Here is a 23,740-nt window from a genome sequence, read left to right as displayed (position 1 = left end):
TGCTTCAGAACGGCTCTCTGCGCGCCACCTGACGCAGCGAGGGGCGGGGCCCGCCGCGGCCACACCCCCAGCCCCGACTTGGCTCCGCAGTCCGCGGTCGCGCAGAAGCTGCAGAGGTGTGCGTGTGCGTGGCCCCTGAGAGGTATCTATGTCCCGGAGTCCTTGTTCTGCGTCCGGGGGGTGAGTGTGGTAGTGGTCTCGGCAACTCAGATCCGAAGAGCAGCTTGCTCTTTCATCATCCTCCCCTGGGGCTGTGGCGCCTTCCTGCTTCCCTGCCTGCTGGCCTCGCCTTGTCCTGATCCCGGCGGCCGATGCTCTTTGGTGCGCTGGGCCCCTCCTCCTCCCCATCTCCTACCCCGGACATTCCCTCCAGTTTCCCTGGTCTTGGCAGTCTGGCTCTCTTCTGATTCTGGCTGTGCGTCTCTTCCTTGTCCTTCTTGAGCGTCTGTTTCCTTCAAGCTAGACGAGGTCTTCAGTTTCCTGAGGAGCTACTGGACCTAACGTGGGGAAAAGAAGAGCTGGCTGTGATCTTTGCCCTGTCCTGGAGGCCCTAACCTTGGGCTGGATGGCAGCACCCCCGCTGGGCCATCTGGTGCTGACCCACCTGCTGGTAGCCCTCTTTGGCATGGGCTCATGGGCTGCCATCAACGGGATCTGGGTGGAGCTGCCTGTGGTGGTGAAAGACCTTCCTGAGGGTGAGTAGGAGTGTGCCGGGAAGGGGGGCTGCGGCTGCCCTTTGACCTATAGCATCCTGTCCTTGACATGTCTCCTCATTTCTTCCCTTGCAGGTTGGAGTCTCCCCTCATACCTCTCTGTGCTTGTGGCCCTAGGGAACCTGGGTCTGTTGGTGGTGACCCTGTGGAGGCGGCTGGCCCCGGGCAAGGGCGAGCGGGCCCCCATCCAGGTGGTGCAGGCGCTGAGTGTGGTGGGCACAGCCCTGCTGGCCCCGTTGTGGTGGCACGTGACCACGGTGGCAGGGCAGGTCCACTCCGTGGCCTTCCTAGCTCTGGCCTTTGTGCTGGCACTGGCCTGCTGTGCCTCTAATGTCACTTTCCTGCCCTTCCTCAGCCACTTGCCACCCACCTTCTTGCGGTCTTTCTTCCTGGGCCAGGGCCTCAGTGCCCTGCTTCCCTGTGTGCTGGCCCTAGTGCAGGGTGTGGGCCGTCTCGAGTGCCCACCAGCCCCCACCAATGGCACTCCTGGGCCCCCCCATGACTCCCCAGAGCGTTTTTCCGCCAGCACCTTCTTTGGAACCTTGACCGCCCTGTTGGTCATTTCAGCTGCCGCCTTCCAGGGTCTCCTGCTGCTGTTGCCATCACCACCGTCTGTACCTGCAGGGGGTCCAGGGCCTGGCCTGAGGGTGGGAACCCCAGGAGCAGAGGAGGAGGAAAAGGAAGAGGCCTCGCCGCTGCAGGAGTCACCCAGCCGGGTGGCAAGCAGCACCCCCAGCCCCGACCTTGCGGCCCATAGGCTGCTCTCCGCCCGTGGAGCCTGTCTGCTGGGACTGCTGGCCGTCACCAATGCTCTGACCAATGGCGTGTTGCCTGCTGTGCAGAGCTATTCCTGCTTGCCCTATGGGCGCCTGGCCTACCACCTGGCCGTGGTGCTGGGCAGTGCCGCCAATCCCCTCGCCTGCTTCCTGGCCATGGGTGTTCTGTGCAGGTACGCAGGGGCCCCAAGCCACTTGGGGTGGGATTTAAGGATGAAGGCCTGGTCCCTGCACAGCCCGCCCTGAGTTCTTGCTCACCCCTGGCAGATCCCTGGCAGGGCTGGGGAGTCTCTCTCTGCTGGGCATGCTCTTCGGGGCCTATCTGATGACGCTAGCAGTCCTGAGCCCCTGCCCACCCCTGGTGGGCACCTCTGCAGGAGTGGTTCTTGTGGTAAGTACACGAGGGACACAAAGCAAAGAGGGTGGCAGTCGGGAGGGGTTGGCCCTAGAGCAGGGGCGTCTTATACTTAGCCTGCTGCCATGTCCACCCTCCCAGGTGGTGTCGTGGGTTCTGTGTCTGGGCGTGTTCTCATACGTGAAGGTGGCTGCCAGCTCGCTGCTACATGGTGGGGGTCAGCCGGCCTTGCTGGCAGCTGGCGTGGCCATCCAGGTGGGCTCCCTGCTTGGCGCCGTTGCCATGTTTCCCCCCACCAGCATCTACCATGTGTTCCAAAGTGGGAAGGACTGTGTGGACCTGTGTAGCTCCTAAGCCTGCCCAGTTGGGGACCTCATTCCACCCCACCTGTCTTCAGGTTGGGGCTGCCACAGTGCCTGAGTGCCCCCAACCCAGGGACGCGCACCCCACACGTGGCATGTTCATAGATACCTGCACCCCCACAGGAGAACCTGGCACTGCAGCCCAGGGTGGGGACCACAGAGCAGGCTCAGGGCCAGGGCCTGACTCGGGGTGTGGACTTGGTCCCGGGCCTGGGGACTGTGTGAGATTTGTACAATAAAGTGTTTTTATTCTATGAGTTGGAATTAATCCCAAGAACAACCTCCCTGTGCAGGTAGCTGTTCCTGAGCCGGAGCAGTAGCCTGACCTGTTCAGCAGGGGCCTGCCGCCCCCAGGCAACTCTCACAGATCCTGGGGTCATGCCCTCTGAGCCCAGGACTCCTGTTCCCCACCATTGCTTCACAGAACACCTCCCCCCCCCTCGACATACAAACACACACAGAACTTCTCAGAAGGAGGGTGAAGGCCAGCTCCCAGGACCTGGAGTCTAGGCCAAGGACCACAGCGGCTAGAACACTCAGAGGCTGCATGGTGTCTGCCAGCATCAGCCCATCCAGGCTCTTCTTCCCAGCAGGGCATCCCGAGGCTGTGTGGTGGGTTGAGCCAACCAGGCACAAGGGTCAGGAAGAATGGGCTGCCTGCCAGCCTCCTCATTTGTGGCCCGGGCGTGGCAGCACTCACTGCCACTTTAGTGGAGGATTTACACCAGCGGCTTGTTCAAGGTCCAGGTACAGGAAAGGCTTGGAAGAGACTGGGGTGTGAGATTCTAGCAAGTCTTGGGATCCTTCTGCTCAAGAAAGTTGCCCCCTCGCCTGAACCATAGCCTCACTCTGGCTTTTGTGATCAAACACAAAAGGCTCCAGATTCCTCATTCAGGCAGATGTGGCTGCTGCTGCCTGCTCCCTGGGCTGCTGGCACTTGGCCCCTGGTTCAGCAGCTTGCGCTCTGCCTTGACCCTGGGCCGTCAGTCCAGACCTTTGCTTGTTGTTGTCTGCAAGGAGTAGGGCCTCAGGACCAACCAGGCCTTCCTGGCCTGGGGGTTCTCCCACACACCGGGCTGTAGAGAACTGGAATGAGGGCCTGGGAGGATCTGGGGAGGGTGTTTGTGGGGAGGCTGCTGTGGGGCCGGGGCCCAGGCTTTTCCCACTTCTTCTCTGCCTCTGGGCAGGCTGGGAGCCGAGGCTGACAGGAGCCACAGGCTCCCTAGGGCAGGCAGGACGCCTGAGCTGAGATCCATTGTGACTTGCCTGGTATTGAGACCCCTTTTTCACAGACAAGGGGCCCCACTTTCACAGGAGGGTCCCTGCAGCCGCGGGGTGCGGGAGCGGGAGCAGTGCTTTCTGCCCTTGCCTGCCCCAGCTCCTCTCTCGATTGTTCTGGTCTCCCTCCAATGCTCTTTGTCAACTTTAGAAGCCATCTGTCCTTGACTTCACCTGCACATAGGCTTTTGGAGGTTTTCCTCTCTGGCCTTGGCAGGGTCAGCTGAGCAGGAGGGAGTTCTTAGTGGAGCCTCTAGTGTGGGGTCCCATCAAACGTTGGGTGGAGCCAGGCTCCCAAGTGGCTCAAGACAGCCCAGCCATGAAGGAAGGAGGCCACCCACCAGCCCCTAGCCTCCCAGAGTGCTGACCACCTGGCTGCCTGACCTGGACGAGGGCAGCTTGACTTGGCTGCCTGCATTCGGGAGGTGGGGTGTAAGCTGTGGCAGCCTGCCTTTGGTGGTGGCAAGCAGAGATTCCGAGGGGGTGACGTGAGTGGTGTGGCCTCCCCCCCATCAGCACCTCTCCTCTGCGCACCTGGGGGCTGGAGGCTGGTGGAGCCGCCTCCCTCACACTGGGCGGTGATCAAAGGCATGTGTGGAGGCTCTGCTCTGCCCAGGTGTCTATGCCAGGGCCGAGGGCCACACAAGAGCACAGCCCCGCAGGACAGCGCCAGCTCCCAAGGTGTGGGTAGGTGGCCAGGACTGGAGGTGGGTGATTTGAGGAAGCCACTGCCCTTTGAAGTCTCCAGGGTGTTCCGGTCAATGCTCTGAAGGAAACAAGGCTGGGGCCAAAATAACAAGGGGAGGAAGAGGCAGCAGAGCCAAGTCCTCAAGGCTGCCTGGCACACCCTTCCTGGTCACGGCTTCCCAGGGCGCGGGCGGTGGCCGGGAGGCAGGGCAGCCACCATGCGCCTCAGAGCCAAGCAGCCTCCCAAGGCCGCAGCAGGGCGCCAGCTGGAAAGCAAGGGCCAGGCACTTGGGGTCCTAGCCCTGCGCAGAGGGCCTCAGACCCAGGGCTGTGAGGAATTTGAAGGCGACCCCAGAGGGAAGCAGTGGCTGAGGCAGGGCCTCAGGCGCCATGCTGCCCCCAGAGGGCGGGCCCCTGAGTGAGGACAGAGCCTGAGCCACAGGGCCCGCTCTTGTCTGTCCCACCACCTGGAGCAGATGCCTCAGGAGCTCAAAACTAGAGAAGGGCTAGCCAGGTGTGCCACCCCTGCCCCCAGCCGTGCGCAGTCTCCTTTCTCAGGTGTGGCCACTTCACCTGAGGCTGAGCCAGTGAGCGCCGGGACACGGCTCACCTGGCTTTGGTTGAGTAACTGAAGGAAGTGCTTCCACCTTCCTTCAGTCCTGGGTTTCTCAGCCCACTGGAATCCCCAGGCAGCTGTGGGTTCCAACGTGATTGCAAGTATGACAACACCTGAGTGGAAGAAGGGTCACGTCCCACATTTGCATCTGCTCAGAGCTCCTCTGCCTGACTTGGGGACATGGGATGACAGTCCTTTCAGGGGCTCCCTCCTCTGCCCATGGAATTCAAAGGAACCTCTTAGCTTCTGTGGGGCCAGAAAATGGGAGTGGCTGGGACCCTGGAAAGGGCATGGGCCCAGGTCATCAGTAGTTCCAGAATCAGTTGCCGTGGCCACGCCCACCCAGTCTCGGGGTGCTGCCCGCCTCCATGGGGCCACACGAGCTTCCTCCACTCCAAGCTCTGGCCTCATGCTCTCCGCTGCACTTCCCTGGAGGCTCAGAGGTCACTAAGGTTCTGGTGGGCTGTTAATCACAGGATCCCCTGCCCCCACCCTGTGGCTGAGTGGGTGACGCAGCTGATCCAGCCATGGTGTGCATCCTCCTGCCCACAGTAGTTAAACTAGGGGACAGTACCCCAGTGGAGCAAATCAGGATCCAATATGAGATTTGTCTTGGGGGTGTCAGTCATCCCAAGAGCTATGAAAACTACCCAAACTATTCGGGATGCACACCAGAAAAGGAAGCCACTCCAGAGGCAAGTAGAGTGAGAGGTGGAGAGAGGCAGGACCCTGACAACTTCCTGGGATCACCCGGATCCAGCTGCACCTGAAGCTAAACCTCTTGGACTTCCAAGGTATGTGGGCCCACAGTTTGTTGCTTATTTGAGTTGATTTGTCTGTCACAATTGAGGGAGTTGTGAAATCCTCTTTCAACTCCCTTGGAGCATTTGGGACAGCTCAGACCTCTGCACACACAGCACTGGTTACTGTTTTTGTGCCTGGCGGAGAGTCACACATTCTCTTGGACCTGTGACCCCTCCGTCTCATAGCCCCCTACCTCCAGCTACTAAGCAGGGTGCTTCCCTGACCCCACTCCCAACCTGCAAAGGAGAGTTTCCTGGTTTTCTGACCCTCTCAGAACACCTTAAGCCAGGCTAGGCAGGGAAGAAGGCTTCCTCAGCTGGACCACCCAGGCGAGGCCCCCAGGAGGAGTGTTTTATACGTCTGCAGAGCCGTGTGAGCTAAATGAAAGACAAGCCGCAGAACAACCTGGATACTCCTGTCCTTTTCAAGGGTGGTGGGGAAGCCAAGCTCACTGAAGAGCAGGTTGAGAGGTTCCTACCTGAACCCTCTTCCACCCCTGAGCCAGCCCTTGATACTCTCTTTAAAAATCATTTTGTGGACAGCGCCTCCTGAGAGGGCTGAGTAGGTGGGCGTTGTGGCCCAAAGACTGGAGCACTCGCTCTCTGAGGCCAGTCATGGGTAAGCAGGCCGCCCACACCCGGACCGCCCCCCTCACTGGGATCCCAGTCAGCACGTGGGCTTGGGCATCCAGAGAGGGAAAGCTGGCAGAGCCAGAGCAGAGCCCGGGTCTGGGATCCTCCCCCAGTATAGAGAGGACAGGAAAGGAGACCCGAGGGGAGGGAAGAGGCGGGGATCCTCCAGGGGGTCAGGGAGCTCAGGGCAAGGGAGATGAAGCCAGCAGTGGTGCTGGGAGCCTGCGGCCAGCCACCCCCTCTCACCGAGGTCTCAGCACAGAGCAAGGGTGGGCTTCACCTTTCTTGAGTGTCCCCAGGCCTGAGTGTGGACCCTCCAGTGCCAGTCGTTCTTTCAAGCAGGTCACATTTCTTCACTTTGCTGAATGAAGAGCCACCATTCCCTTTCCCCCACCCCCAAGCTCTAGTCAGCCAAACTCAGCTATGGCTGACCACCCCTCGACCTCCCTGAATGTGCTGGAACCCCAGGGATACTGGGGCAACGTGGAAGGCAGTCTGGTCCAAGTCCTCTGGAGTGGCCATCAGAGCTGGTGCTAAAGCAAACTGGAGGGGCTTGAGTGGGGCTGTTGAGGGCCAGGAAATCGGGGAACTGGAGGAATTGGGGCCTGAGGACGTGGGAGGTTGGGGCTAGGTACCAGGATAACTAGACATGGGGCTTGGGGTCTGGGGAGATGGTCAGGAACTGAGTGGTATAAGATTCTTAGGGGGTCTGGGAATCCTAGGAATTGGAAACCAAGGGCACATAGGAGATGGGACCTGGGATGTAAAAAAAAATCTAAGACTTCGAATAAGCAGAGCAGATTCCTGGTATCTCTGGGGAAAGCTGTGCCCTGTTTAGGGCACGCCTTTCCCAGGTCTCCAGTTCATGAGATCAGTGCATGTCTTTGTCTTTGAGATATTTTACAACTTTGTAGACAACTAATAGCAATGTAAATAATTATTTTCCATAGACTTGAAAATAAATTAACGGTCAATAGATTTCCCTCCTCCAGTCATGGAAAAAGCTGGCTTTGCATCCATTTGTAAGTTAACTTCAGCATTCCTTTATTCTGCATAGATTTGTGTTTCTTTGACTTCTCCTTCAAGGCAGTTATAACATTTCCTGAATCTCTCATTACTTAATGACTCGAGTAAAATCTTCAACATGTGTTCAATATGCATCTGTATAAGAATTACGATTCTCCCTTTTTCTGAAAGTTACCGTGTAATAGTTCTGGAGGTCTTCCACCAAGATGCCCAGTGCCTCACCTGATGGAGATGGGTGAACTAGGTTTCCTGAGTAGGCACCTCATAGCTATGCTAAGCCCAGGCACATCTTTCCTGGGCTCCTCGGGGGCAGTCTGAGTGCCAATGATATTGTGATTTTCTAATTGTCATTATTATAATTCTAATTTTCTTCTCAAGTGACTTTGTGTATTTCTGTTTGTTTTGGTTTCTTTGTGGCCAGAAGTTACTCCCTGTCACTGACAGCAGTGGAGCAATGTTGGGCATTGGTTTCAAAGTCTGACCATTTGGTGAGCTCTGTAATGGACCAGTGGTTTACAGACATCTAGTATCTATCGGATGGGAAACAGTGGACAATCTGGGTAATTACCTTAGTTTTGTCTGTTTGTTTGGTTGGGTTTTTTTGTCCATTTCACTGTTGTCCTTAAAGAGGTTGATAACAGATTTGAACTGGCAGGAGAAAGAATCAACAAACTTGAAGACAGGTCAGTTGAGATTATCCAGTCTGAGAAAGAGAAAGAAAAAAGAAGAAAAATGAACAGAACCTCAGAGACCTGTGGAACACCATCAAGCACACCAAACATACCTGTAATGGGAGTCCCAGAGGAGAAGAGAGGAAGTAGCCAAAAGAATATTTACAGAAATAATGTCTGAAATCTTCCCAAATTTGATGAAAATGTTAATACACACATCTAAGAAACTTAATTCACTCCAAGTGGGATAAACAAAGATCTCCACACCTAGAGACATAATAATCAAGCTGCGAAAAGCCAGAGACAGAGAATCTTAGGAACAGTGGAAGAAGGGGCCCATCATGTGCGTGTGGTCCTCAGTAAGACTAACAGCTCATCTTCATCAGAGACCAGGGAGGCCAGAGGTGTAATATAACACGTTCAAAGTGCTGAAGGAAAACAACTGTTGATCAAGAATTCTACATTCAGGATTCTGTGTTTTATAACCATCAAATATGAAGAGAAATTAAGACATTCCCAGATAAATAAAGACTGAGAGATAGTTGTCACTAGCAGGCCTTCCTGGTGGGAAATGTTAGAGGTAATCCTTCAGACTGAAATAAAAGAACATTAGACGGTAATTCAAATCCACATGAAGAAATACAGAGTCCTGCTAGAGGTAACCGCATAGGTAAGTACAAAATTCAGTAGTAATGCATTTTTTTCTTGCAACTCTCTTTCCATCTGATATAAAATATAACTGCATAAAGCAATAATCATAAAACCATATTGATGGATTTATAACACAGAAACATACTAGCAAAAAAGAATTTCTATAATACTAGCAAAAAAGAATAAGTGAAGTGGAAATATATAAGATTGAATACATAAGAGCAGAGTTTTTGTATGATTGAAATTAGGTTCATATTAATACGAACAAGATTGTTAGAAATTAAGATGTTAAATTTAATCCCCAGGGGGAAATCAGTAAGAAAATAAGTCAGAATATTTGGTAAAAGAATGACAAGAAAATTAAAATGGTTCACTAGAAACGATCTATTTTGCACAAAATGAGGCAGTAATGGAAGAATAAATGTATAAGACATAAGACACATAGAAGACAAATAGCAAAATGGCAGATGTAAATCTTACATAGTCAATCATTACACTAAATGTAAATGAGTTAAACACTCCAATCAAAAGGCAGAGATTGGGAGAATGGATTAAAAAAAAACCAACCTGGATCTAACTTTTTGCTGTCTATAAGAGACATTTTAGAATCAAAGATATAATTAGGTTAAAAGTTAAGGGATGGAAAAAGATATTCTTTGAAAATAGTAACCAAAAGAGAGCTGGAATAACTGTACTAATATCAGACAAAATAGACTTTAAGGCAAAAATTGTTACTAGAGACAAAGAAAGACATTTTACAATAATTAAAGGGTCAATCCATCAAAGTAAACAGTTATCTATGCAATTAACAACACAGTCCTAAAATACATGCAGCAAAAATGGACAGAATTGAAGTAGGTAATTCAGGAATAATATTTGTAGACTTTAATACCCTGTTCACAATAGTGGACAATACAAGTAGGCAGGAAAATCAATAAGAAATTGAATATTTAAACAACAATCCAACCAGATCTAACAAGACAGTTATAGAACACTCCATCCAACAAGGGCATAACACATATTGCTCTTAGGTGCAAATGGAACGTTCTCCAGGACAGACAATATGTTAGGCCATAAAACAAGTCTCAATAGATTTAGAAAGATTAAAGTCATTCAAAGCATGTTCTCTGACCACAAATTAGAATTAACAACAACAAAAAAAAATTAGAAATCAGTAACAGAAGAAAAGATGGGAAATCCACACATATGTGGAAATTAAACCTCACATTCCCGTGTAACCAATGGCCAAAGAAGACATCTCAAGGGAAATGAGAAGCTACTTTGAGATGAATAAAAATGTATATACTACATACCAAAACTTATAGAATGCCACAAAAGTAGTGTTTAGAGGGAAATTTGTAGCAGTAAACTCATATTTAAGAAGAAAAAAAGATCTCAACTCAATAACCTTAACTTCTACCTTAAGAAATCTGAAAAAGAAGAGCAAACTCAACCCAAAATAAGCAGAAGGGAGGACATATTAAAGATTAGAGCAGAAATAAATGAAACAGAGAATAGAAAATCAGTAAGGGAAATCAACAGTTGATTTAAAACTTGACAAACCTTTAGCTAGACTGTCCAAGACAAAAAGCGGGTTCAGGTTACTAAAATCAGGAGTGAAAGAGAGGACATGACTACTGACCTTACCAAAATTGAAAGGGTCACAAGGGAATATTATGAACAGCTGTGTGCCACGAAATTAGATAATTTAGATGAAATGGACAAATTCTAATAAAGACACTAACTACTGGAACTGATTCAGGAGGAAATAGGAAATCTAAATAGACCGATAACAAGTGAAGAAACTGAGTCAGTAGTTTTCAAACTTCCGCAAAGAAAAGCCCAGGCCCAGATGACTCATGGGTGAATTCTACCGAACTGTTAAAGAAGGGTTAACAGCAACGCTTCACAGTCTTCCAGAAGACAGCAGAGGAGGGAACACTTCCCAGTTCCTTCGATGAGCTCATGTTACCCTCTTACAAAAACCGGACAAACATCACAAGCAATGAAAAGTACAGGGAAATATCGCTTATGAACATAGACACAAAACCCTCCACAAAACACTAGTAAGGTGAACGAAGCTGGATCTGAACAAGTGGGCTTTATCCCAGGAGTGAAAAGTTGGTTTACGATACGAAAATCAATCAATGTAGTACACCATACTGATACAATAGAGGACAAAGCCATGTGCTGTCCTCAGACTCAGTGAAAGCATTTAACAAAATCTAATGCCCTTTCATGTTTGTTTGTTTTTTTTTTTAAAGAAACCTCAAACTAAGGTTAGAAGAAAAATTCCTCAATCTGATGAAGGTCTTCCTTGAGAAACCCACAACTACTGCCACACTCAGTGGGGGAGGACCGACAGGTTTCCTCCTTGGATGAGGAACAAGATGAAGATGCCTGCTGTCTGTTTCTACCCAACATTGCACTGCAGGACCTGGCCAGGGTTAATTAGGCGAGAAAGAGAAATAAGACACATCCAGATCAGAAAAGAAAAAGTAAAAGTATCTCTATTCTCAGATGACACGATCCTATGTATAGAAAATCATAAGGAATCCACAAAAAACTATTAGAACTAAAAAAACAAATTGAACAATTTGCAGAATACAAGGTCAACATACAAGGTCAACATATAGAAATCAGTTGTATCTCTATACAGTAGCAACGGACAGTCTGAAAATGAAATGAAGGAAAAATTTTCATTTATAAAAGCATCAAAAGAATAAAATACTTAGAAATGAATCTAAAAAAAGAAATTCAAGACTTATACGCTGAAAACTACAAAGCATTGTTAAAAAAATTAAATATGGAAATGAATATTCATGAACCAGAAGACTTAATATTGTGAATACAGCAATACTCTGCAAATGGATCTACAGACTCAAGGAATCTCTGTCGAAATTCTAGCTGACTTTTTTTTGCAAAAGTTAACAAACAAACTCATAGCAGGAGAGATCAGATTTGTGGTTGCCAGAGGTGAGGGGTGGGGGAATTGGATGAAGACAGTCAAAAGGTACAAACCTCCAGTTACAAGATAAAGCAGGAGGGATGTAATGCACAGGATGATGGATATAATTAACACTGTTGTGTGTTATAGATGACAGTTGTTAAGAAAGTGAGTCCTAAGAGTTCTCAACACAAGGAAAAGGTTTTATCTTTTCCTTTTGTCTTGTATCTATATGAGATGATGGATGTTCGTTAAACTTACTGGGATACTAATTCCATGAGGTATGTAAATCAAATCATTATGCTGCACACCTTAAACTTTTATAATGTGCACATCAATTATATCTCAGTAAAACTGGAAGAAAAAAGAAAAGCATTTTCTTTCAAAAGCATTTATATGTATATACGTGTATAATAACATAAAATATATGTAGTCATATATTTCATGTAATATATATAGATGCAATAACATTAAAAACATAGAAAAAAGGAAAAAAACAATAAACTTAGAGGAATCACTCATACTTCCCAAATGCAAACCTTAGGACAAAGCCACACTAAGTCAGCCTAGGTGGTACTGGTATGGACACATAGATCCATAGAACAGAATTGAGAGTTCAGAGTGAAACTCTTGCATTTGTTGTTAACTGATCTTTGACAAAGTGCGAAGACAGCTCAATATGAAAGAACAATCTTTTATACAACTGGACGCCCACAACTCGAAAGACTGAAGTTGGACCCCAACATCACACCATATGCAAAAATTAACTCAAAGTAGATCATAGACTAAATTTAAGAGTTAAAACTATGAAATTCTTTGAAGAAAACATAGGATTAAATCTTAATCTAAGAGCATAAGCAACAAAAAGAAAATTAGATAAACTGGACTTCGTCAAAGTTAAAGTCTTTCGTGCTTCAAAGGACGTTATCGGGAAAGTGGAAGGAAAATCCACGGAGTGAGAGAAAAGTTTGCAAATCACCCATCTGATCAGGGGCTTGTATGCAGAATATATGAAGCGCTCTCACAGCTTCACAATAGACAGGCAAATCACCCAACTAAAAGTGAGCAAAATATTGCAAAGACATTTCTCCTAAGAAGGTACACAAATGGTGAACAAGCACAAAAAACGATGCTCAGCATCACTAGTTGGAAAATCATTTGGCGGTTCCTCAAAATGTCTAACATAGGGATTCCATGTGACTCAGCAGTGCCGCTCCTAGGTGCAGCTCCCTGGCTTTTAGCACCCTAGCAGAGCTGTGCAGCCATCGCGGTTGGCTAACCTTAGAACTCATCGCCCCTGGAGGAACCCTGCTGCCTTTAGCTGTCGCAGTCCTGGAGCCCCATCCGCAGTGTCCCTGCCCAGCCCCTGGCAGCCACGAGTCTGCTTGCTGTCTCTGGGTTTGCCTCTTCTGAACGTTCTGGAGAAATGGAATCACTACGTGGCCTTTGGTGACTAGTTTCTTTCACTTCGCCAAATGTTGAAGGTCCCTGCCCGTTGTGGCCTGTGTGAGTACGTTGTTCCTTTTTGTTGCTGAATCGTATTTGATTGTGTGGATGGACCGTGTTTATTGATCCGTTTACTGACTGGTGGGCACTGGGGTTGTTTCTGTTGCTGGACTGCCAGGCGTGTGCACATCCAGGGTCCTCGGGGCACAGTTCCATTTCACCCAGCCATGGAACTGCTCCATCATCGGTAACTCTATATTTGACATTTTTAGGAACTGCCAGACCATTTTCCAAAGTGGTTGTATCATTTCACAGTCCTGTCATCCACAAACAAGGGATCCAATTTCTCACAGGATATCTTTTTTCTTTTTTTTATTGAAGTACAGTCGGTTACAATGTGTCGATTTCTGGTGTGCAGCACACTGTCCCAGGCATGCATATACATACATATATTCATTTTCATATTCCTTTTTATTAAAGGTCATTACAAGATACTGAATATACTTCCCTGTGCTCTGCAGAAGAAATTTGTCTTTTATCTATTTATATACAGTAGTTAACATTTGCAAATCTCAAACTCCCAAATTTATTCCCTCCCACCCACTTGCCCCTAGTAAGATTGTTTACTATGTCTGTGAGATTTTTGGAGCTTTGTTCCTTCTTCACCTTATGGAAAAGGCAGTGGTGGGAGGAATCAGGTTTGCTGAACGCGCCCTTATGGTAAAGAGTTGTCTGGTCAGCAGCTCCCCTAGGTCAAGTCTGCACAGGTAAAATGGTGTTAATATAAACATTTTAGAAATCGCAAGCTCCACAGGGAGTCCTTTATTTCACCTGAGGCTCACTGTCAGCCTCGGGTGGGAGACAGCCTTCGACAGGGGATGAGGACAGCCCCAGAGTCCCCGAGAAAAGCTTGGGACCAGGGCCTTCAAACTACTGACCCTTCAGAGGATGGACACTCAGACAACCTTTGGCTTCCTTTGTTGGTGTTCGCATTTCTGGCCTCTGGTGGAGTAGAAGTTGGTTCCTTGGGCTGTTCACCCCAAACCCAGCAGACTAGGAGTTATAACAGGACAGTGTGAGCAGTGATGGAAAGGCCACCATGGTCAGTTGCCTGAATACTGTTGGTGTTGTTTCAATGTCCTGTTTCCTGGTATTGAAAAACACACATTCAACCGAGGAAACTTTGAAGGTCTAATTGGCATCATTGCTCAGTTCGTGACTTGGGTGGCATCCCATCCAGCCGGTGGAGGGCAGCTCCGAAGGGCTCCGGGAAGGGAAAGGTTTTTAAAGGCAAGACAAAAAATTCATATACAAACAACAAAAAAATGATTTCAGGCTTAGGTAACCTCCCTTTGGGGACCCGAAGTTCTGTGTGGAATACGACCTCCTCTCCTTTGGGGGTGGAGAGGGCCTCTGTGGCAGGGAACCTCCCTGGAGCTGGTCAGACATTCCTGACTGACAGAGGGGAGGTGAGGCTGGGTCTGAGCCCTGGTCTGGTGTCCTGGCTGAGCATAAGTCACTCCCTTTTGGGGCTGTGTCTTTTTTTTTTCCCTTTAAATCAACAGAATTTTTATTTTTAATAGAATCTCTATTTTTTAGAGAAATTTCAGGTTTACAGAAAAGGTGAGCAGAAAGTACAGAGTTCCCATACACCCAGTGATACCCCCACAATTTTCCCCCCTATTATTAACATCTTGCCATTAATTAGTGTGGTGCATTTGTTGTAACTGATGAGCCAATATTGACACTTTTTTTTATTAGCTAACAATCATAGTTTGCATTAGGATTCATTCTTTGTTTGTACTTTCTGAGTTTTGACAAGTGTATACTGTCATGTATCCACTGCTGCTTTATCGTACTGCCCTAAAAGTCTCCTGTGATCCATTTATTCATCCCTCCCTTCCTCCTGCTAAGCCCTGGTAACCACTGACTTTTTTTTTTTTTTTTTTGAGGGTTAGGCAAATTTTTTTATTGAGTTATAGTCGTTTTACAATGTTGTATCAAATTCCAGTGTAGAGCACAATTTTTCAGTTATACATGAACATACATCCAGTCATTGTCACATTCTCTTTCGCTGTGAGCCACAAGATCCTGTATATGTTTCCCTGTGCTACACAGTACAATCTTGTTTATCTATTCTTCATTTTGAAATCCCAGTCTGTCCCTTCCCACCCCCTGTCCCCCTGGCAACCACACGTTTGTATTCTATGTCTATGAGTCTGTTTCTGTTTTGTATTTATTTTATTTTCTTTTTTTTAGATTCCGCATATGAGTAATCTCATACGGTATTTTTCTTTCTCTGTCTGGCTTACTTCACTTAGAATGACATTCTCCAGGGACATCCATGTTGCTGCAAATGGCATTATGTTGTCGGTTTTTATGGCTGAGTAGTATTCCATTGTATAAATATACCATATCTTCTTTATCCAGTCATCCGTTGATGGACATTTAGGCGGTCTCCATGTCTTGGCTATTGTAAATAGTGCTGCTGTGAACATTGGGGTGCAGGTGTCATCCTGAAGTAGGGTTCCTTCTGGATATATGCCCAGGAGTGGGATTCCTGGGTCATATGGTAAGTCTATTCCTAGTCTTTTGAGGAATCTCCATATTGTTCTGCACAGTGGCTGCACCAAGCTGCATTCCCATCAGCAGTGTAGGAGCGTTCCCTTTTCTCCGGGGCTGTGTCTTTTTAACACTGGTATGTAGGGAAGTCCTTTCTCTCCCCTCAAGCTGTCTGTAACCTAAAGCAATTTAGGAGACACTTTCTGTAAACTGAAATGTAGCCTTTTAAATGACATTTGACTCTCACCAGTTCAGCACCCCGACTTCGACACTGAGGTTCTGAGGTTACTCTTCATGGCAACATAGATATTTGCACGTCAGTAAGAGTCTCTCCTCCTTTTTAGCAGGACAGGATTAAAAAGTCGGTTCTGCACCCCAGCTCTACAGACAGCCGTGCTGAGAGGGTGGTTCACTGATCAGGCCTGAGTCGCTGCTTTTGTAGAACTTGAGTTGACTTTGTGGAATCAGTGCCTACAACGCCCTCCCAGGGTTTCAGATCCCAGGCCTTTCATGCGATCAGAAAGGCCACTTCCTGGCAGGCTGGGGTACATAGAAATTCACCAAATTATAAGTGCTGTGTTTCTCGCCCGGGATAACAAGTAACAGAGGCTTTTGGAAGTCCAGTCTGAGGCAGGGAGGGATAAATGAGGAGTTTGGGGTTAACATATACACACTAGTATCTATCAAATAGATAAACAACAAGGACCTACTGTATAGCACAGGGAACTATATTCTGTATCTTATAATAACCTGTAATGGAAAAGAAACTGAAAATATATATATATACATAAACACACATATATAAATGAATCACTTTGCTGTACACCTGAAACTAACACAACATTGTAAACCAACGATACTTCAATTTAAAAAATCTTTTTAAAAAGTCCAATCTGAGATTTCTTATGAAAACTTCCAGCAAAGCAAACGCAGAGTTGCCTGTGTGACGTTATTAGCCTTGCTGTGCCCAGGGGAGTAACTGGGCCAACACCTGCTGCACTCAGCCTCACTTGTGGCTGATTGAGATGGGGGCGGGGGGGGGGGAGACGGTGATGAAAAAGTTCAGGTTTGGAATAAACAAAGTATATTGCTGGTGTTTCTCTTGGAAAACCACATATTGTTTAGAGCATGCTCATCTGGGTTCTCTGATTCTGGTTTTATCAGGTCCCTGCCTTTCATGCTCTTTGAGCTATATCACTGCTCTGCAAATGCCAGTGATCAGGCTGGAGAGCATAGCTCAGTGGTAGAGTGAGTGCTTAGCATGCATGAGGTCATCTGTTCAATCCCCAGTACCTCCACTAAAATGAGTAAATAAACCTAATTCCCCCCCCCCAAGTTAAGTTGCAGATGAGCAACAGCAATGCAAGCATCTCTTTTTCATAAACATGCAAATAAATTTGGTTCAGTAGAAGTTTACTTGTTCTTTCCCATGAAAAAAGCCAATCTCCATCTATTTTTTTAATTCATATCAGTGTTCCCTTACACCAAATAAATTTGTGGTTTTTGAACTTCTTTTTTGAATTTGTAGCCCCCTTCCTGGCTCTCTCATTAGTTAATGAGCTAAGTAAACCTTTGACACACTACTAGTTTTCTAGGGCTCCTGGAAGAAATTGCCACACATTTGGTGTCTTACAACAACAGAAATGTATTCTGTCACAGTGCCAGAAGTCAGAGTCTGTAGTCAAGATGCTGGCAAGGTTGATGCCTTCTGAGGGCTGTCGGGAGGATCTGCTCCAGGCCTCTCTTGGCTCCCGGTGGTGCCGGCCATCCTCAGGGTCCCTTGGCTTGTGGCTGCATCGCTCCAGTCTCTGCCTCTGTCTCCACATGGACTTTTTCTCAGTGTCTCAAATCTCCTCCCTTCTCATATAAGGACATTAGTCATTTAGTCATTGGATTTAGGGCCCATCCTCATCCAGTACGATCTCATCTAGGAAGCCTTAACTTAATGACATCTGTAACAACCCTATTTCCAAGTAAAGTCACATGGCAGATTACAGAGGTTAGAACTTGGACCAACCTTTGAGGGGGGGCATTGCTCATGTCATGGCTGTGTGTCATGCTCCCTAATCCACACCTGCACTCTTTTTCTTTAACAGCAATTTGAAGATTCAAGGGTCTGGGCACACCAGGTGCAGGAAGATTGGGGAGATGTGCTTGGGGGTGGGGGACTGGTGAGGAGGACTGGAGGAGACTGTGTCGGGGGTGTGAGTGGAGCAGGAGTGGTGGTCACTTGGAGGGTTTCCTCAGTGCCCCTGGGGCCCAGCAGGCCCGTCTGAGGGAAGTGATTCCATACAGCACCACCAGGGGTGGGGTACCCCCCATTCAGTCTGGAGGCCTGTGCCCTGCCACGCAGAAGGGGACCCTTCAGCCTTCAGCTCATGGGAGCCAGGCCAGTACCGGGGTCCTTTGATGTGAAAATAGGCCAGAGTTCCTTCCTTTGTTCGTTTAGAGGCTGGGAGACAGCTATACCTTGTCTCCCCGGAGTGGACAGGGAAGCCCTCCTCCCACGGGCATTTCTAGCCTCAGGGCAGTTGGCCTGGCTTCCAGTGGCGTCTCTACCTGGTGCCACGTGCCGCTACCCTGCACCTTTCTTTGTCCCTCCTCAGATGCCCTGGAGGCATTCGTGTCAGCTGCACCTCTGTCTCCCGGAACTGTTTCATGAAACACTATGGGGTTAGGTGGGGAGGCCAGCTGTGTGCAACTTAAGGGCTCCAGATCCCCTCTGTCAGGCCCTGGCCTGGATGCCAGGGACACAGCAGTGAGGACGAGAGGCCACATCCCTGTCCTTCTGGCAAGACAGGTCAGTGAGCACAGCCATCTGTGTTCAGCCAGGACCCACGGAGCCCAGCAGTTGTTACACTGGGGATATGGGAACAAGGTGATTCTGGGTGCTGAGACACGCTGTAGCAGAAGAGGCCTGGGGGGGGGTTTGCTGGCAGGAGGCACTGGGCCACCTGGGCCCAGGGGTACCCCCAATGAGCAGGTACCCCGGGCTGACCTGTGTGGGAGGAGGAGCCATGGGGGGGGTACGTGGGAGGGGCGGGGCCATGTGGAAGGGAGGGGCCTACGTGTGCCGAGGGGTCGTGTGGTTGCGGGGAGCCTTGTGGGAGGAGACGGAGCTGGGGGAACCAATCTTCAAGGAGAAACCTTGCGGAGCAGTCAGTGTGAAGGTGGGGTCCTCTCAAGTGTGGAGTAGGGGACACGAGACCCGGGGGCAGAATGGCCAGGCCTCAGGTCAGACCCTTGTCCCGGACACCGAGGGGCATGGGCCGCGCCGAGGTTAGCACGTGGCTGGCGGACCGGCCTTTGAAGAAGTTCTGCTGAGTGGACCAGGGGCTAGGTGGAGCCTCGGAGAGGGTTTCTTGAATGCCAGAGGAGAGAACTGAGCGAGTGGGTGTGACGCTGGCAGGCGTGAGGGGGAAGTAGGCAAGGGGAAGGAGGAGCCGCTTCGGCGGTTGCTGGCGGGGCCTCTGAGAGGGGGGGGTCGGCGGGCCCTGCCCTGCTCAGGGCGCGACAGGCTCCAGGCCAGCGCGGGAGGCAGAGGCTTTCTCTGTGGCGTCGTGCTGAGTGTCTACCTCCCAGGCCGCCCGCCCGGAACACAGCAGGGGCTCATAAGTATCAGTGGCTTAGATCCAAGTGAACATCGGGCTTTGCAGGGAACGAGGAGCTACATACACTAGCTTGTAGTTATGACCTCATTTTGCAGCGAGGAGAGCGAGGCCTGAGCAGTTAAGAGATTTCACCCTCATCCGTAGCACAGAAGTGTGGGGCCGAAGAGCCGCCCCTCCCCGCCCCCCGGGTCCAGGACTCCAGCTCCCTCTGCACTGCCCTCCTGGTGGGGTCCCGTCTCCCTCCCCGCTTCCGCCCGTGTGCTGAGCTACTGGGGAACAAGTGAGCTGACCTCCCAGAGCCTCAGCTTCCATCAGGGGTGGGAAAAGACCCCAGCAGCGGTGACTGCAGGGACCCACGGCGTGCCTGACCCGGGTCTTGCAGCGGCTCCAGCACCGGCGTCCGCAGCCTCTGCGCAGGGCCGGATCCCAGCTCCAAAGCTAGGCCGCCGGGGACCGCCAGGGGGCGCCGCTCCGCCGCGGACCCGGGCCGCTCGGGGCGTGGCCTGCAGTCCCGCCCGCCGCCGGGGCGGAGCGCGCGTGCGCACTGCCTGCCTCCCGCGGGGCCTGCTGGGCGACGCGATCCTGCGGGAGCCGTGCGGAGCGGCGCGGGGAGCGGAGCGGAGCGGCGCGGCGCGGCGGCCCGAAGATGTGGAGACCTGTGAGCCCCCCCACCCTGGCGCGGCACCCCGCCCCGCGGCCCCGTGCCCCCCCGCCCGGGACCCTCTAGCCCCCAGAGACCGTCCCGAGCCCGGAGGGACCCTCGGGGCTCTAGAAAGAGGCCTCCGCATCCCCCGGGGACCCCGCCCTTCAGACTCGCTCTCAAGCCCAGACCCTGCTGGCGAGACGCAGGCACCGCTTAGAGCGCACACGCCCCGGAGCCCCGCCTCTCCTCGGAGGCAGGCTCCGCAAGGGGAGCTTGCCTCTCAGACGCCCCCGCCTTGTCCCCTCGTGGGCACCCCTGCCCAGAGAGACCCGCGTTCCCAAGGCGGCTGCGCGCGTGTGTAGTGGCTTCCTGGACTCATGGACCCCCCCCCCTTACCCCGTCTCCCGCCCCGCGTGTCTACCTGAGACCCTCACGGCTTTGGGCTCTGCCGGAACCCCAGGCTGGGATCCCTCCTCGCCTTTCCTCTTACCTGCTCCCTCGAGAGCCCTCTTCTCTTGGCTCCCACCCCACCCCAGATCGTCCTGAGCCGGCACCTGCCCCCCCCGCGCCTGAGGACAGGAGAGAGCTGTGGGGCGCTGTTGGGGGGCGCCGGTCTCTGGTGGGCGACACCTGCCTGGTTCGGAGCCACGCCCTACAGCCCGGTCTCGGGAAGCCCCTCCTTTCTCGGGCCTTCCAGACTCCTGCCTGGCCCCCGGCTGCCCTCCCAACTCAGGCTTCTCTTGATCCTGAAAATGGCAGCTGACTGTCCCGTTCTTTGTCCTCCTCGGGCTCCCATTTTATCGCATCCCCGCAGTTCAGATTGGCACCTTTCAAAGCGGGGGCCGTGGTCGTTGACCTACTCCCTCCCCAAGGACCTAGCCCTTTCCTCACAGGGTTCTTCTGGAGCTGAAGACACTGAGGGAGCTCAGCAGCATTCTCAACTTGGAACTTTCTCTCAAGCTTGTTTTCTAAGCCTGCCCTTGTAGGTGCAGGTGTTAATACAAATGAACTTGCATTGACTTTTGTGGGTTGCAGTGAACAGCTCCGTTACACAGGGGCGTTTTTGGGCTGAGATGATGCAGTGTTGCCAGTCTGAGAGTCAGGCAGAGAAACACGGGGTTGGTCTTTCACAGCTTCTAAAGCTACTTCACGCATTCGGGTCCCTTAGTCCTATGACAGCCCTAGGGAGTGGGCAGGCATGTCTTTGCCCCTGATTAGGAGATGCTCCTGACCAGTATGTGGAGCGGGGCCCAGGAGGCTTGTGGGTCCTGACTGGTGCTGAGTGGGTCACAGACCCTTGGGAAGGCAAAGGACAGGGCATTCCTGGTCACCCCCACCACATCTTCAGAGCCTGGGTTCCCAGTCTCTCACTTCCCTAACCCTGAGAACACGTCTGTTTCCTCTCCTGCTGTGGCGCGTGGGGCTACTGACCTGCCGTCAAACTGCCCAGGCTCTTGTCGCCCTCCCTGTCGTTTCAGGCCTTGTCTTGAGGCTCAGCAGTTGCTTCTTACTGCTGGGGACCAGCTTATCTGCAGTGACCTTTCATCTTCCTTCTAATCTACTGTGTCTAATCTACAACAGACTAGTCAGCTTGTGCCTGAAACGGGTGCACAGGGTCATGGTTCTGTGTTAAAATGCACAGAGTTTGTGAGCTTTGTAATATCTATTTGTGTGTTACCTGCTCAAGCTCTTTTTGCTACTTTGTAGGTTGTGAGTTGGGTTCCGAGGAGCACTGTTTCTGCAGACAGACTCTGCACACGCTGGGAGAAAGTGTGTGAGGTCGGGGTAGAGGAGGCATCTCATCTTGTCCAAACTAGGAGGCTTTGGAAGTGAGAGGATGTCGGTACATGAAATGTAAGCCAGGACTGTCCCGGCAAGCCGTGTGTGTGTGACCACCTGGTGAGCAAGCACTGGTATGTGGGAGGGTGTCCTGGAGGCCCAGAGCCCTCTCCGTGTCTGTTTGCTGCCATGCTCTGGTGCCCAGGATCCGAGTGTGGTTTGGGTTATATGTGATGTGGTGGAAGTGACCCTGGACTGGTTCCTAGAGGGTCCGGCAGCAGGCTCCGCCCCACACTTACAGACATATGACGTCTTTGAGCTTCGTGGCCGTCTCCTGTGTGATGGGGATATTTGGGGAAGCACTGGGCATCCCGTACTACAATGAACCAGGTTCTCGTCTGGCCCTTTGGCCCCCCGGAGGGCTCAGGTGTTGTCAGCAGGAGGCCTCTCCTTAGAGTCTGGTGCAGGGCCAGGCTGCCACAGGGATGCTGCTGTTTCCTGCCTGACCGGCCTTCCGCCGCCGCTCAGCAGCTTCCTCGCTTGGGCCACCACTTACCTCGATTTATCCAGCGTTCGTGCAGTTTCTGCTTTATCTAGGAAAGCACAGTGCTAGCAGAGGTGCAGAGGTGACTGGGGGTGGGACCTGCTTGGTCTGGTGCGGAGAAAGACGAAACTCACTGTCACTCCCCTGTGTGGTAAGCACGTGGGAGGGGATACAAGGCCGGGGGTGGTGGGCTGGGTGCAGGCGGGGACCCTGGTGAACCAGGGCTGGGGAAAGGGCCTCCTGGGCAGAACAGCAGCCTGGAGGGTGGGCCTGGGCCAGGCTCTGCATGGCTGTCCAGGGTCGGCCAGAGCGATGTTTGTCACCGGAGGGTGAGTGAGGGGTCGGTGCTGGGATGATGAGATGCGGCCAGAGCTCCTGCTTGTGGTGGTCCCTAAGAAAACGACAGGAAACTCTCACTGGGGAAAACACCCACTATGGTCGGGGCCGCTACTTTTCTGGCCTTGCCACTGAGCCTTGTACACAGAAGCACTTGGTGCTGCGTCGACTGTGCGTTCAGAGGCTGGGGCATAGCCAGGGCCCTGGGCTTTAGTGTAAAATAATTTATATTTAGCATTCTCCTCTGTAAAAGAACTGTATGTTTTACTGTGAAAGTGATGTTTAAGGTTATTTGTCATTTAGATGACTTAATTTTTTCTCAGCAAACCCCTGCTACTAATGACTGGGGGACTGTGTTGCCCCGCTCTGTGGCTGTCAGGACCCCTCTGCACAGGGGCTGTCACTGTAGGCCATTTTGGGATAGGAAGGGTGCCAACCGGGGAAGCTGTTTGACTTGGGCTCCACTCCCAGATCTACCAGAAGTTTCTGTGGCTTACGTGAGGCATCATGTGAATATCTTGCTGCCAGAGATGCCTCCCTTTTTTGGAGCATCTGCTAGGCCCTGAGTGCGGTGCTTAGGTCTGCCGTTTTTCACCTTTCCAGCCCGGCAGGGTGTTCACTGTCACCTCCTGTTCACAGATGGAAGGTGTCAGAAGGGGGAAGTCCCCCCAGCACGCGGTGAGGGTCAGCGAGGCGGGTGGGCTCAGTGGGTCCTGCCCCACTCCATGCACCCCGTCAGCTCAGGGTGCTGTGAGTTAATGCACCATCTGTGCATTCTGTGCCATTCCGCAGGGAGGCACCAGAAAACCTAAGGGCCGCTGACTGGATGCTGCCTGGCTGGGCTGCACAACACTTCCCTTTCGGGCTGTCCTTGCAGTGTGCCCCTCTGACTCTCCCTGTTGGCCTCTGGTCCTTCTCCAGGTGGCAATACTTGGAGGATGAGTGCTCTCCCAGGGTTGCAGTCTTCTGCCACCTCTGAATCAGACATGCCCCTAGCAGGCGTGCGAGCATCTGGGGGAGGTGGGGTGATGCTGGGTTCAGCCCTGGTCTTGGAGTGGCCGTGCCTGGGACAGTCCCTGCTAGCCCTCACTTCAGCGTTGGCGCCGCACCCTCTGAGTCGTGAGGCCTTTTGCTCTGCTGCTCCAGGTCACCGGCACTTGGGCTGGAACAACTCCTCTTTCCTTGTGAATGTTAATGTCTCAGAGTCTTGTTACCCGTCAGCTTTGGCCATTTTTCTTCTGTCTCAGTGGCACAGGCCTTGCTGCCCCTCCACTCAGCCAGCTGACCATTTCTTTTTGTCT

General features: G+C 51.3%; 2 protein-coding genes and 1 long non-coding RNA gene across 10 annotated transcripts in view; 2 read left to right on the top strand and 1 right to left on the bottom strand.

The window, feature by feature from the left end:
• On the top strand, positions 1 to 2,460 carry SLC52A2 (solute carrier family 52 member 2). 4 transcript variants are annotated; one of them, XM_032468296.1, is made up of 5 exons: positions 1 to 142; positions 464 to 695; positions 1,281 to 1,662; positions 1,757 to 1,880; positions 1,986 to 2,460. In XM_032468296.1, the coding sequence occupies exons 2-5, from the start codon at positions 566 to 568 to the stop codon at positions 2,196 to 2,198; spliced, it is 849 nt and encodes a 282-aa protein (XP_032324187.1). In that variant the 5' UTR covers positions 1 to 142; positions 464 to 565; the 3' UTR covers positions 2,199 to 2,460. The 4 variants fall into 4 exon arrangements, with proteins under 4 accessions (XP_032324187.1, XP_006181879.1, XP_032324186.1 ...); XM_006181817.3 differs by having other exon boundaries at positions 789 to 1,662; XM_032468295.1 differs by having other exon boundaries at positions 2 to 142; positions 460 to 695; positions 789 to 1,662.
• A 14,693-nt stretch (positions 2,461 to 17,153) lies between these two features.
• Positions 17,154 to 19,597, bottom strand: LOC116659892. The gene is made up of 2 exons (XR_004315267.1): positions 19,428 to 19,597; positions 17,154 to 17,383 (listed from the first exon to the last, which is right to left on the bottom strand). It is a non-coding gene; the product is annotated as an uncharacterized LOC116659892 (long non-coding RNA).
• A 47-nt stretch (positions 19,598 to 19,644) lies between these two features.
• Positions 19,645 to 23,740, top strand: part of ADCK5 (aarF domain containing kinase 5) — a 14,926-nt gene continuing 10,830 nt past the window's right edge. For 2 of the 5 annotated variants that reach the window (XM_032468165.1, XM_032468164.1), the window contains exon 1: positions 19,645 to 19,795. In XM_032468165.1, coding sequence (XP_032324056.1) covers positions 19,784 to 19,795 — 12 coding nt within the window. In that variant the 5' untranslated portion in view covers positions 19,645 to 19,783. The remainder of the gene's footprint in view (positions 19,796 to 23,740) is intronic. The other 3 variants (XM_032468161.1, XM_032468160.1, XM_032468162.1) reach the window with 2 other exon arrangements.

This window comes from Camelus ferus, chromosome 25, assembly GCF_009834535.1.
Source record: "Camelus ferus isolate YT-003-E chromosome 25, BCGSAC_Cfer_1.0, whole genome shotgun sequence".
Classification (NCBI taxonomy): domain Eukaryota; kingdom Metazoa; phylum Chordata; class Mammalia; order Artiodactyla; family Camelidae; genus Camelus; species Camelus ferus.
This window is presented reverse-complemented; position numbering and strand designations above follow the sequence as displayed.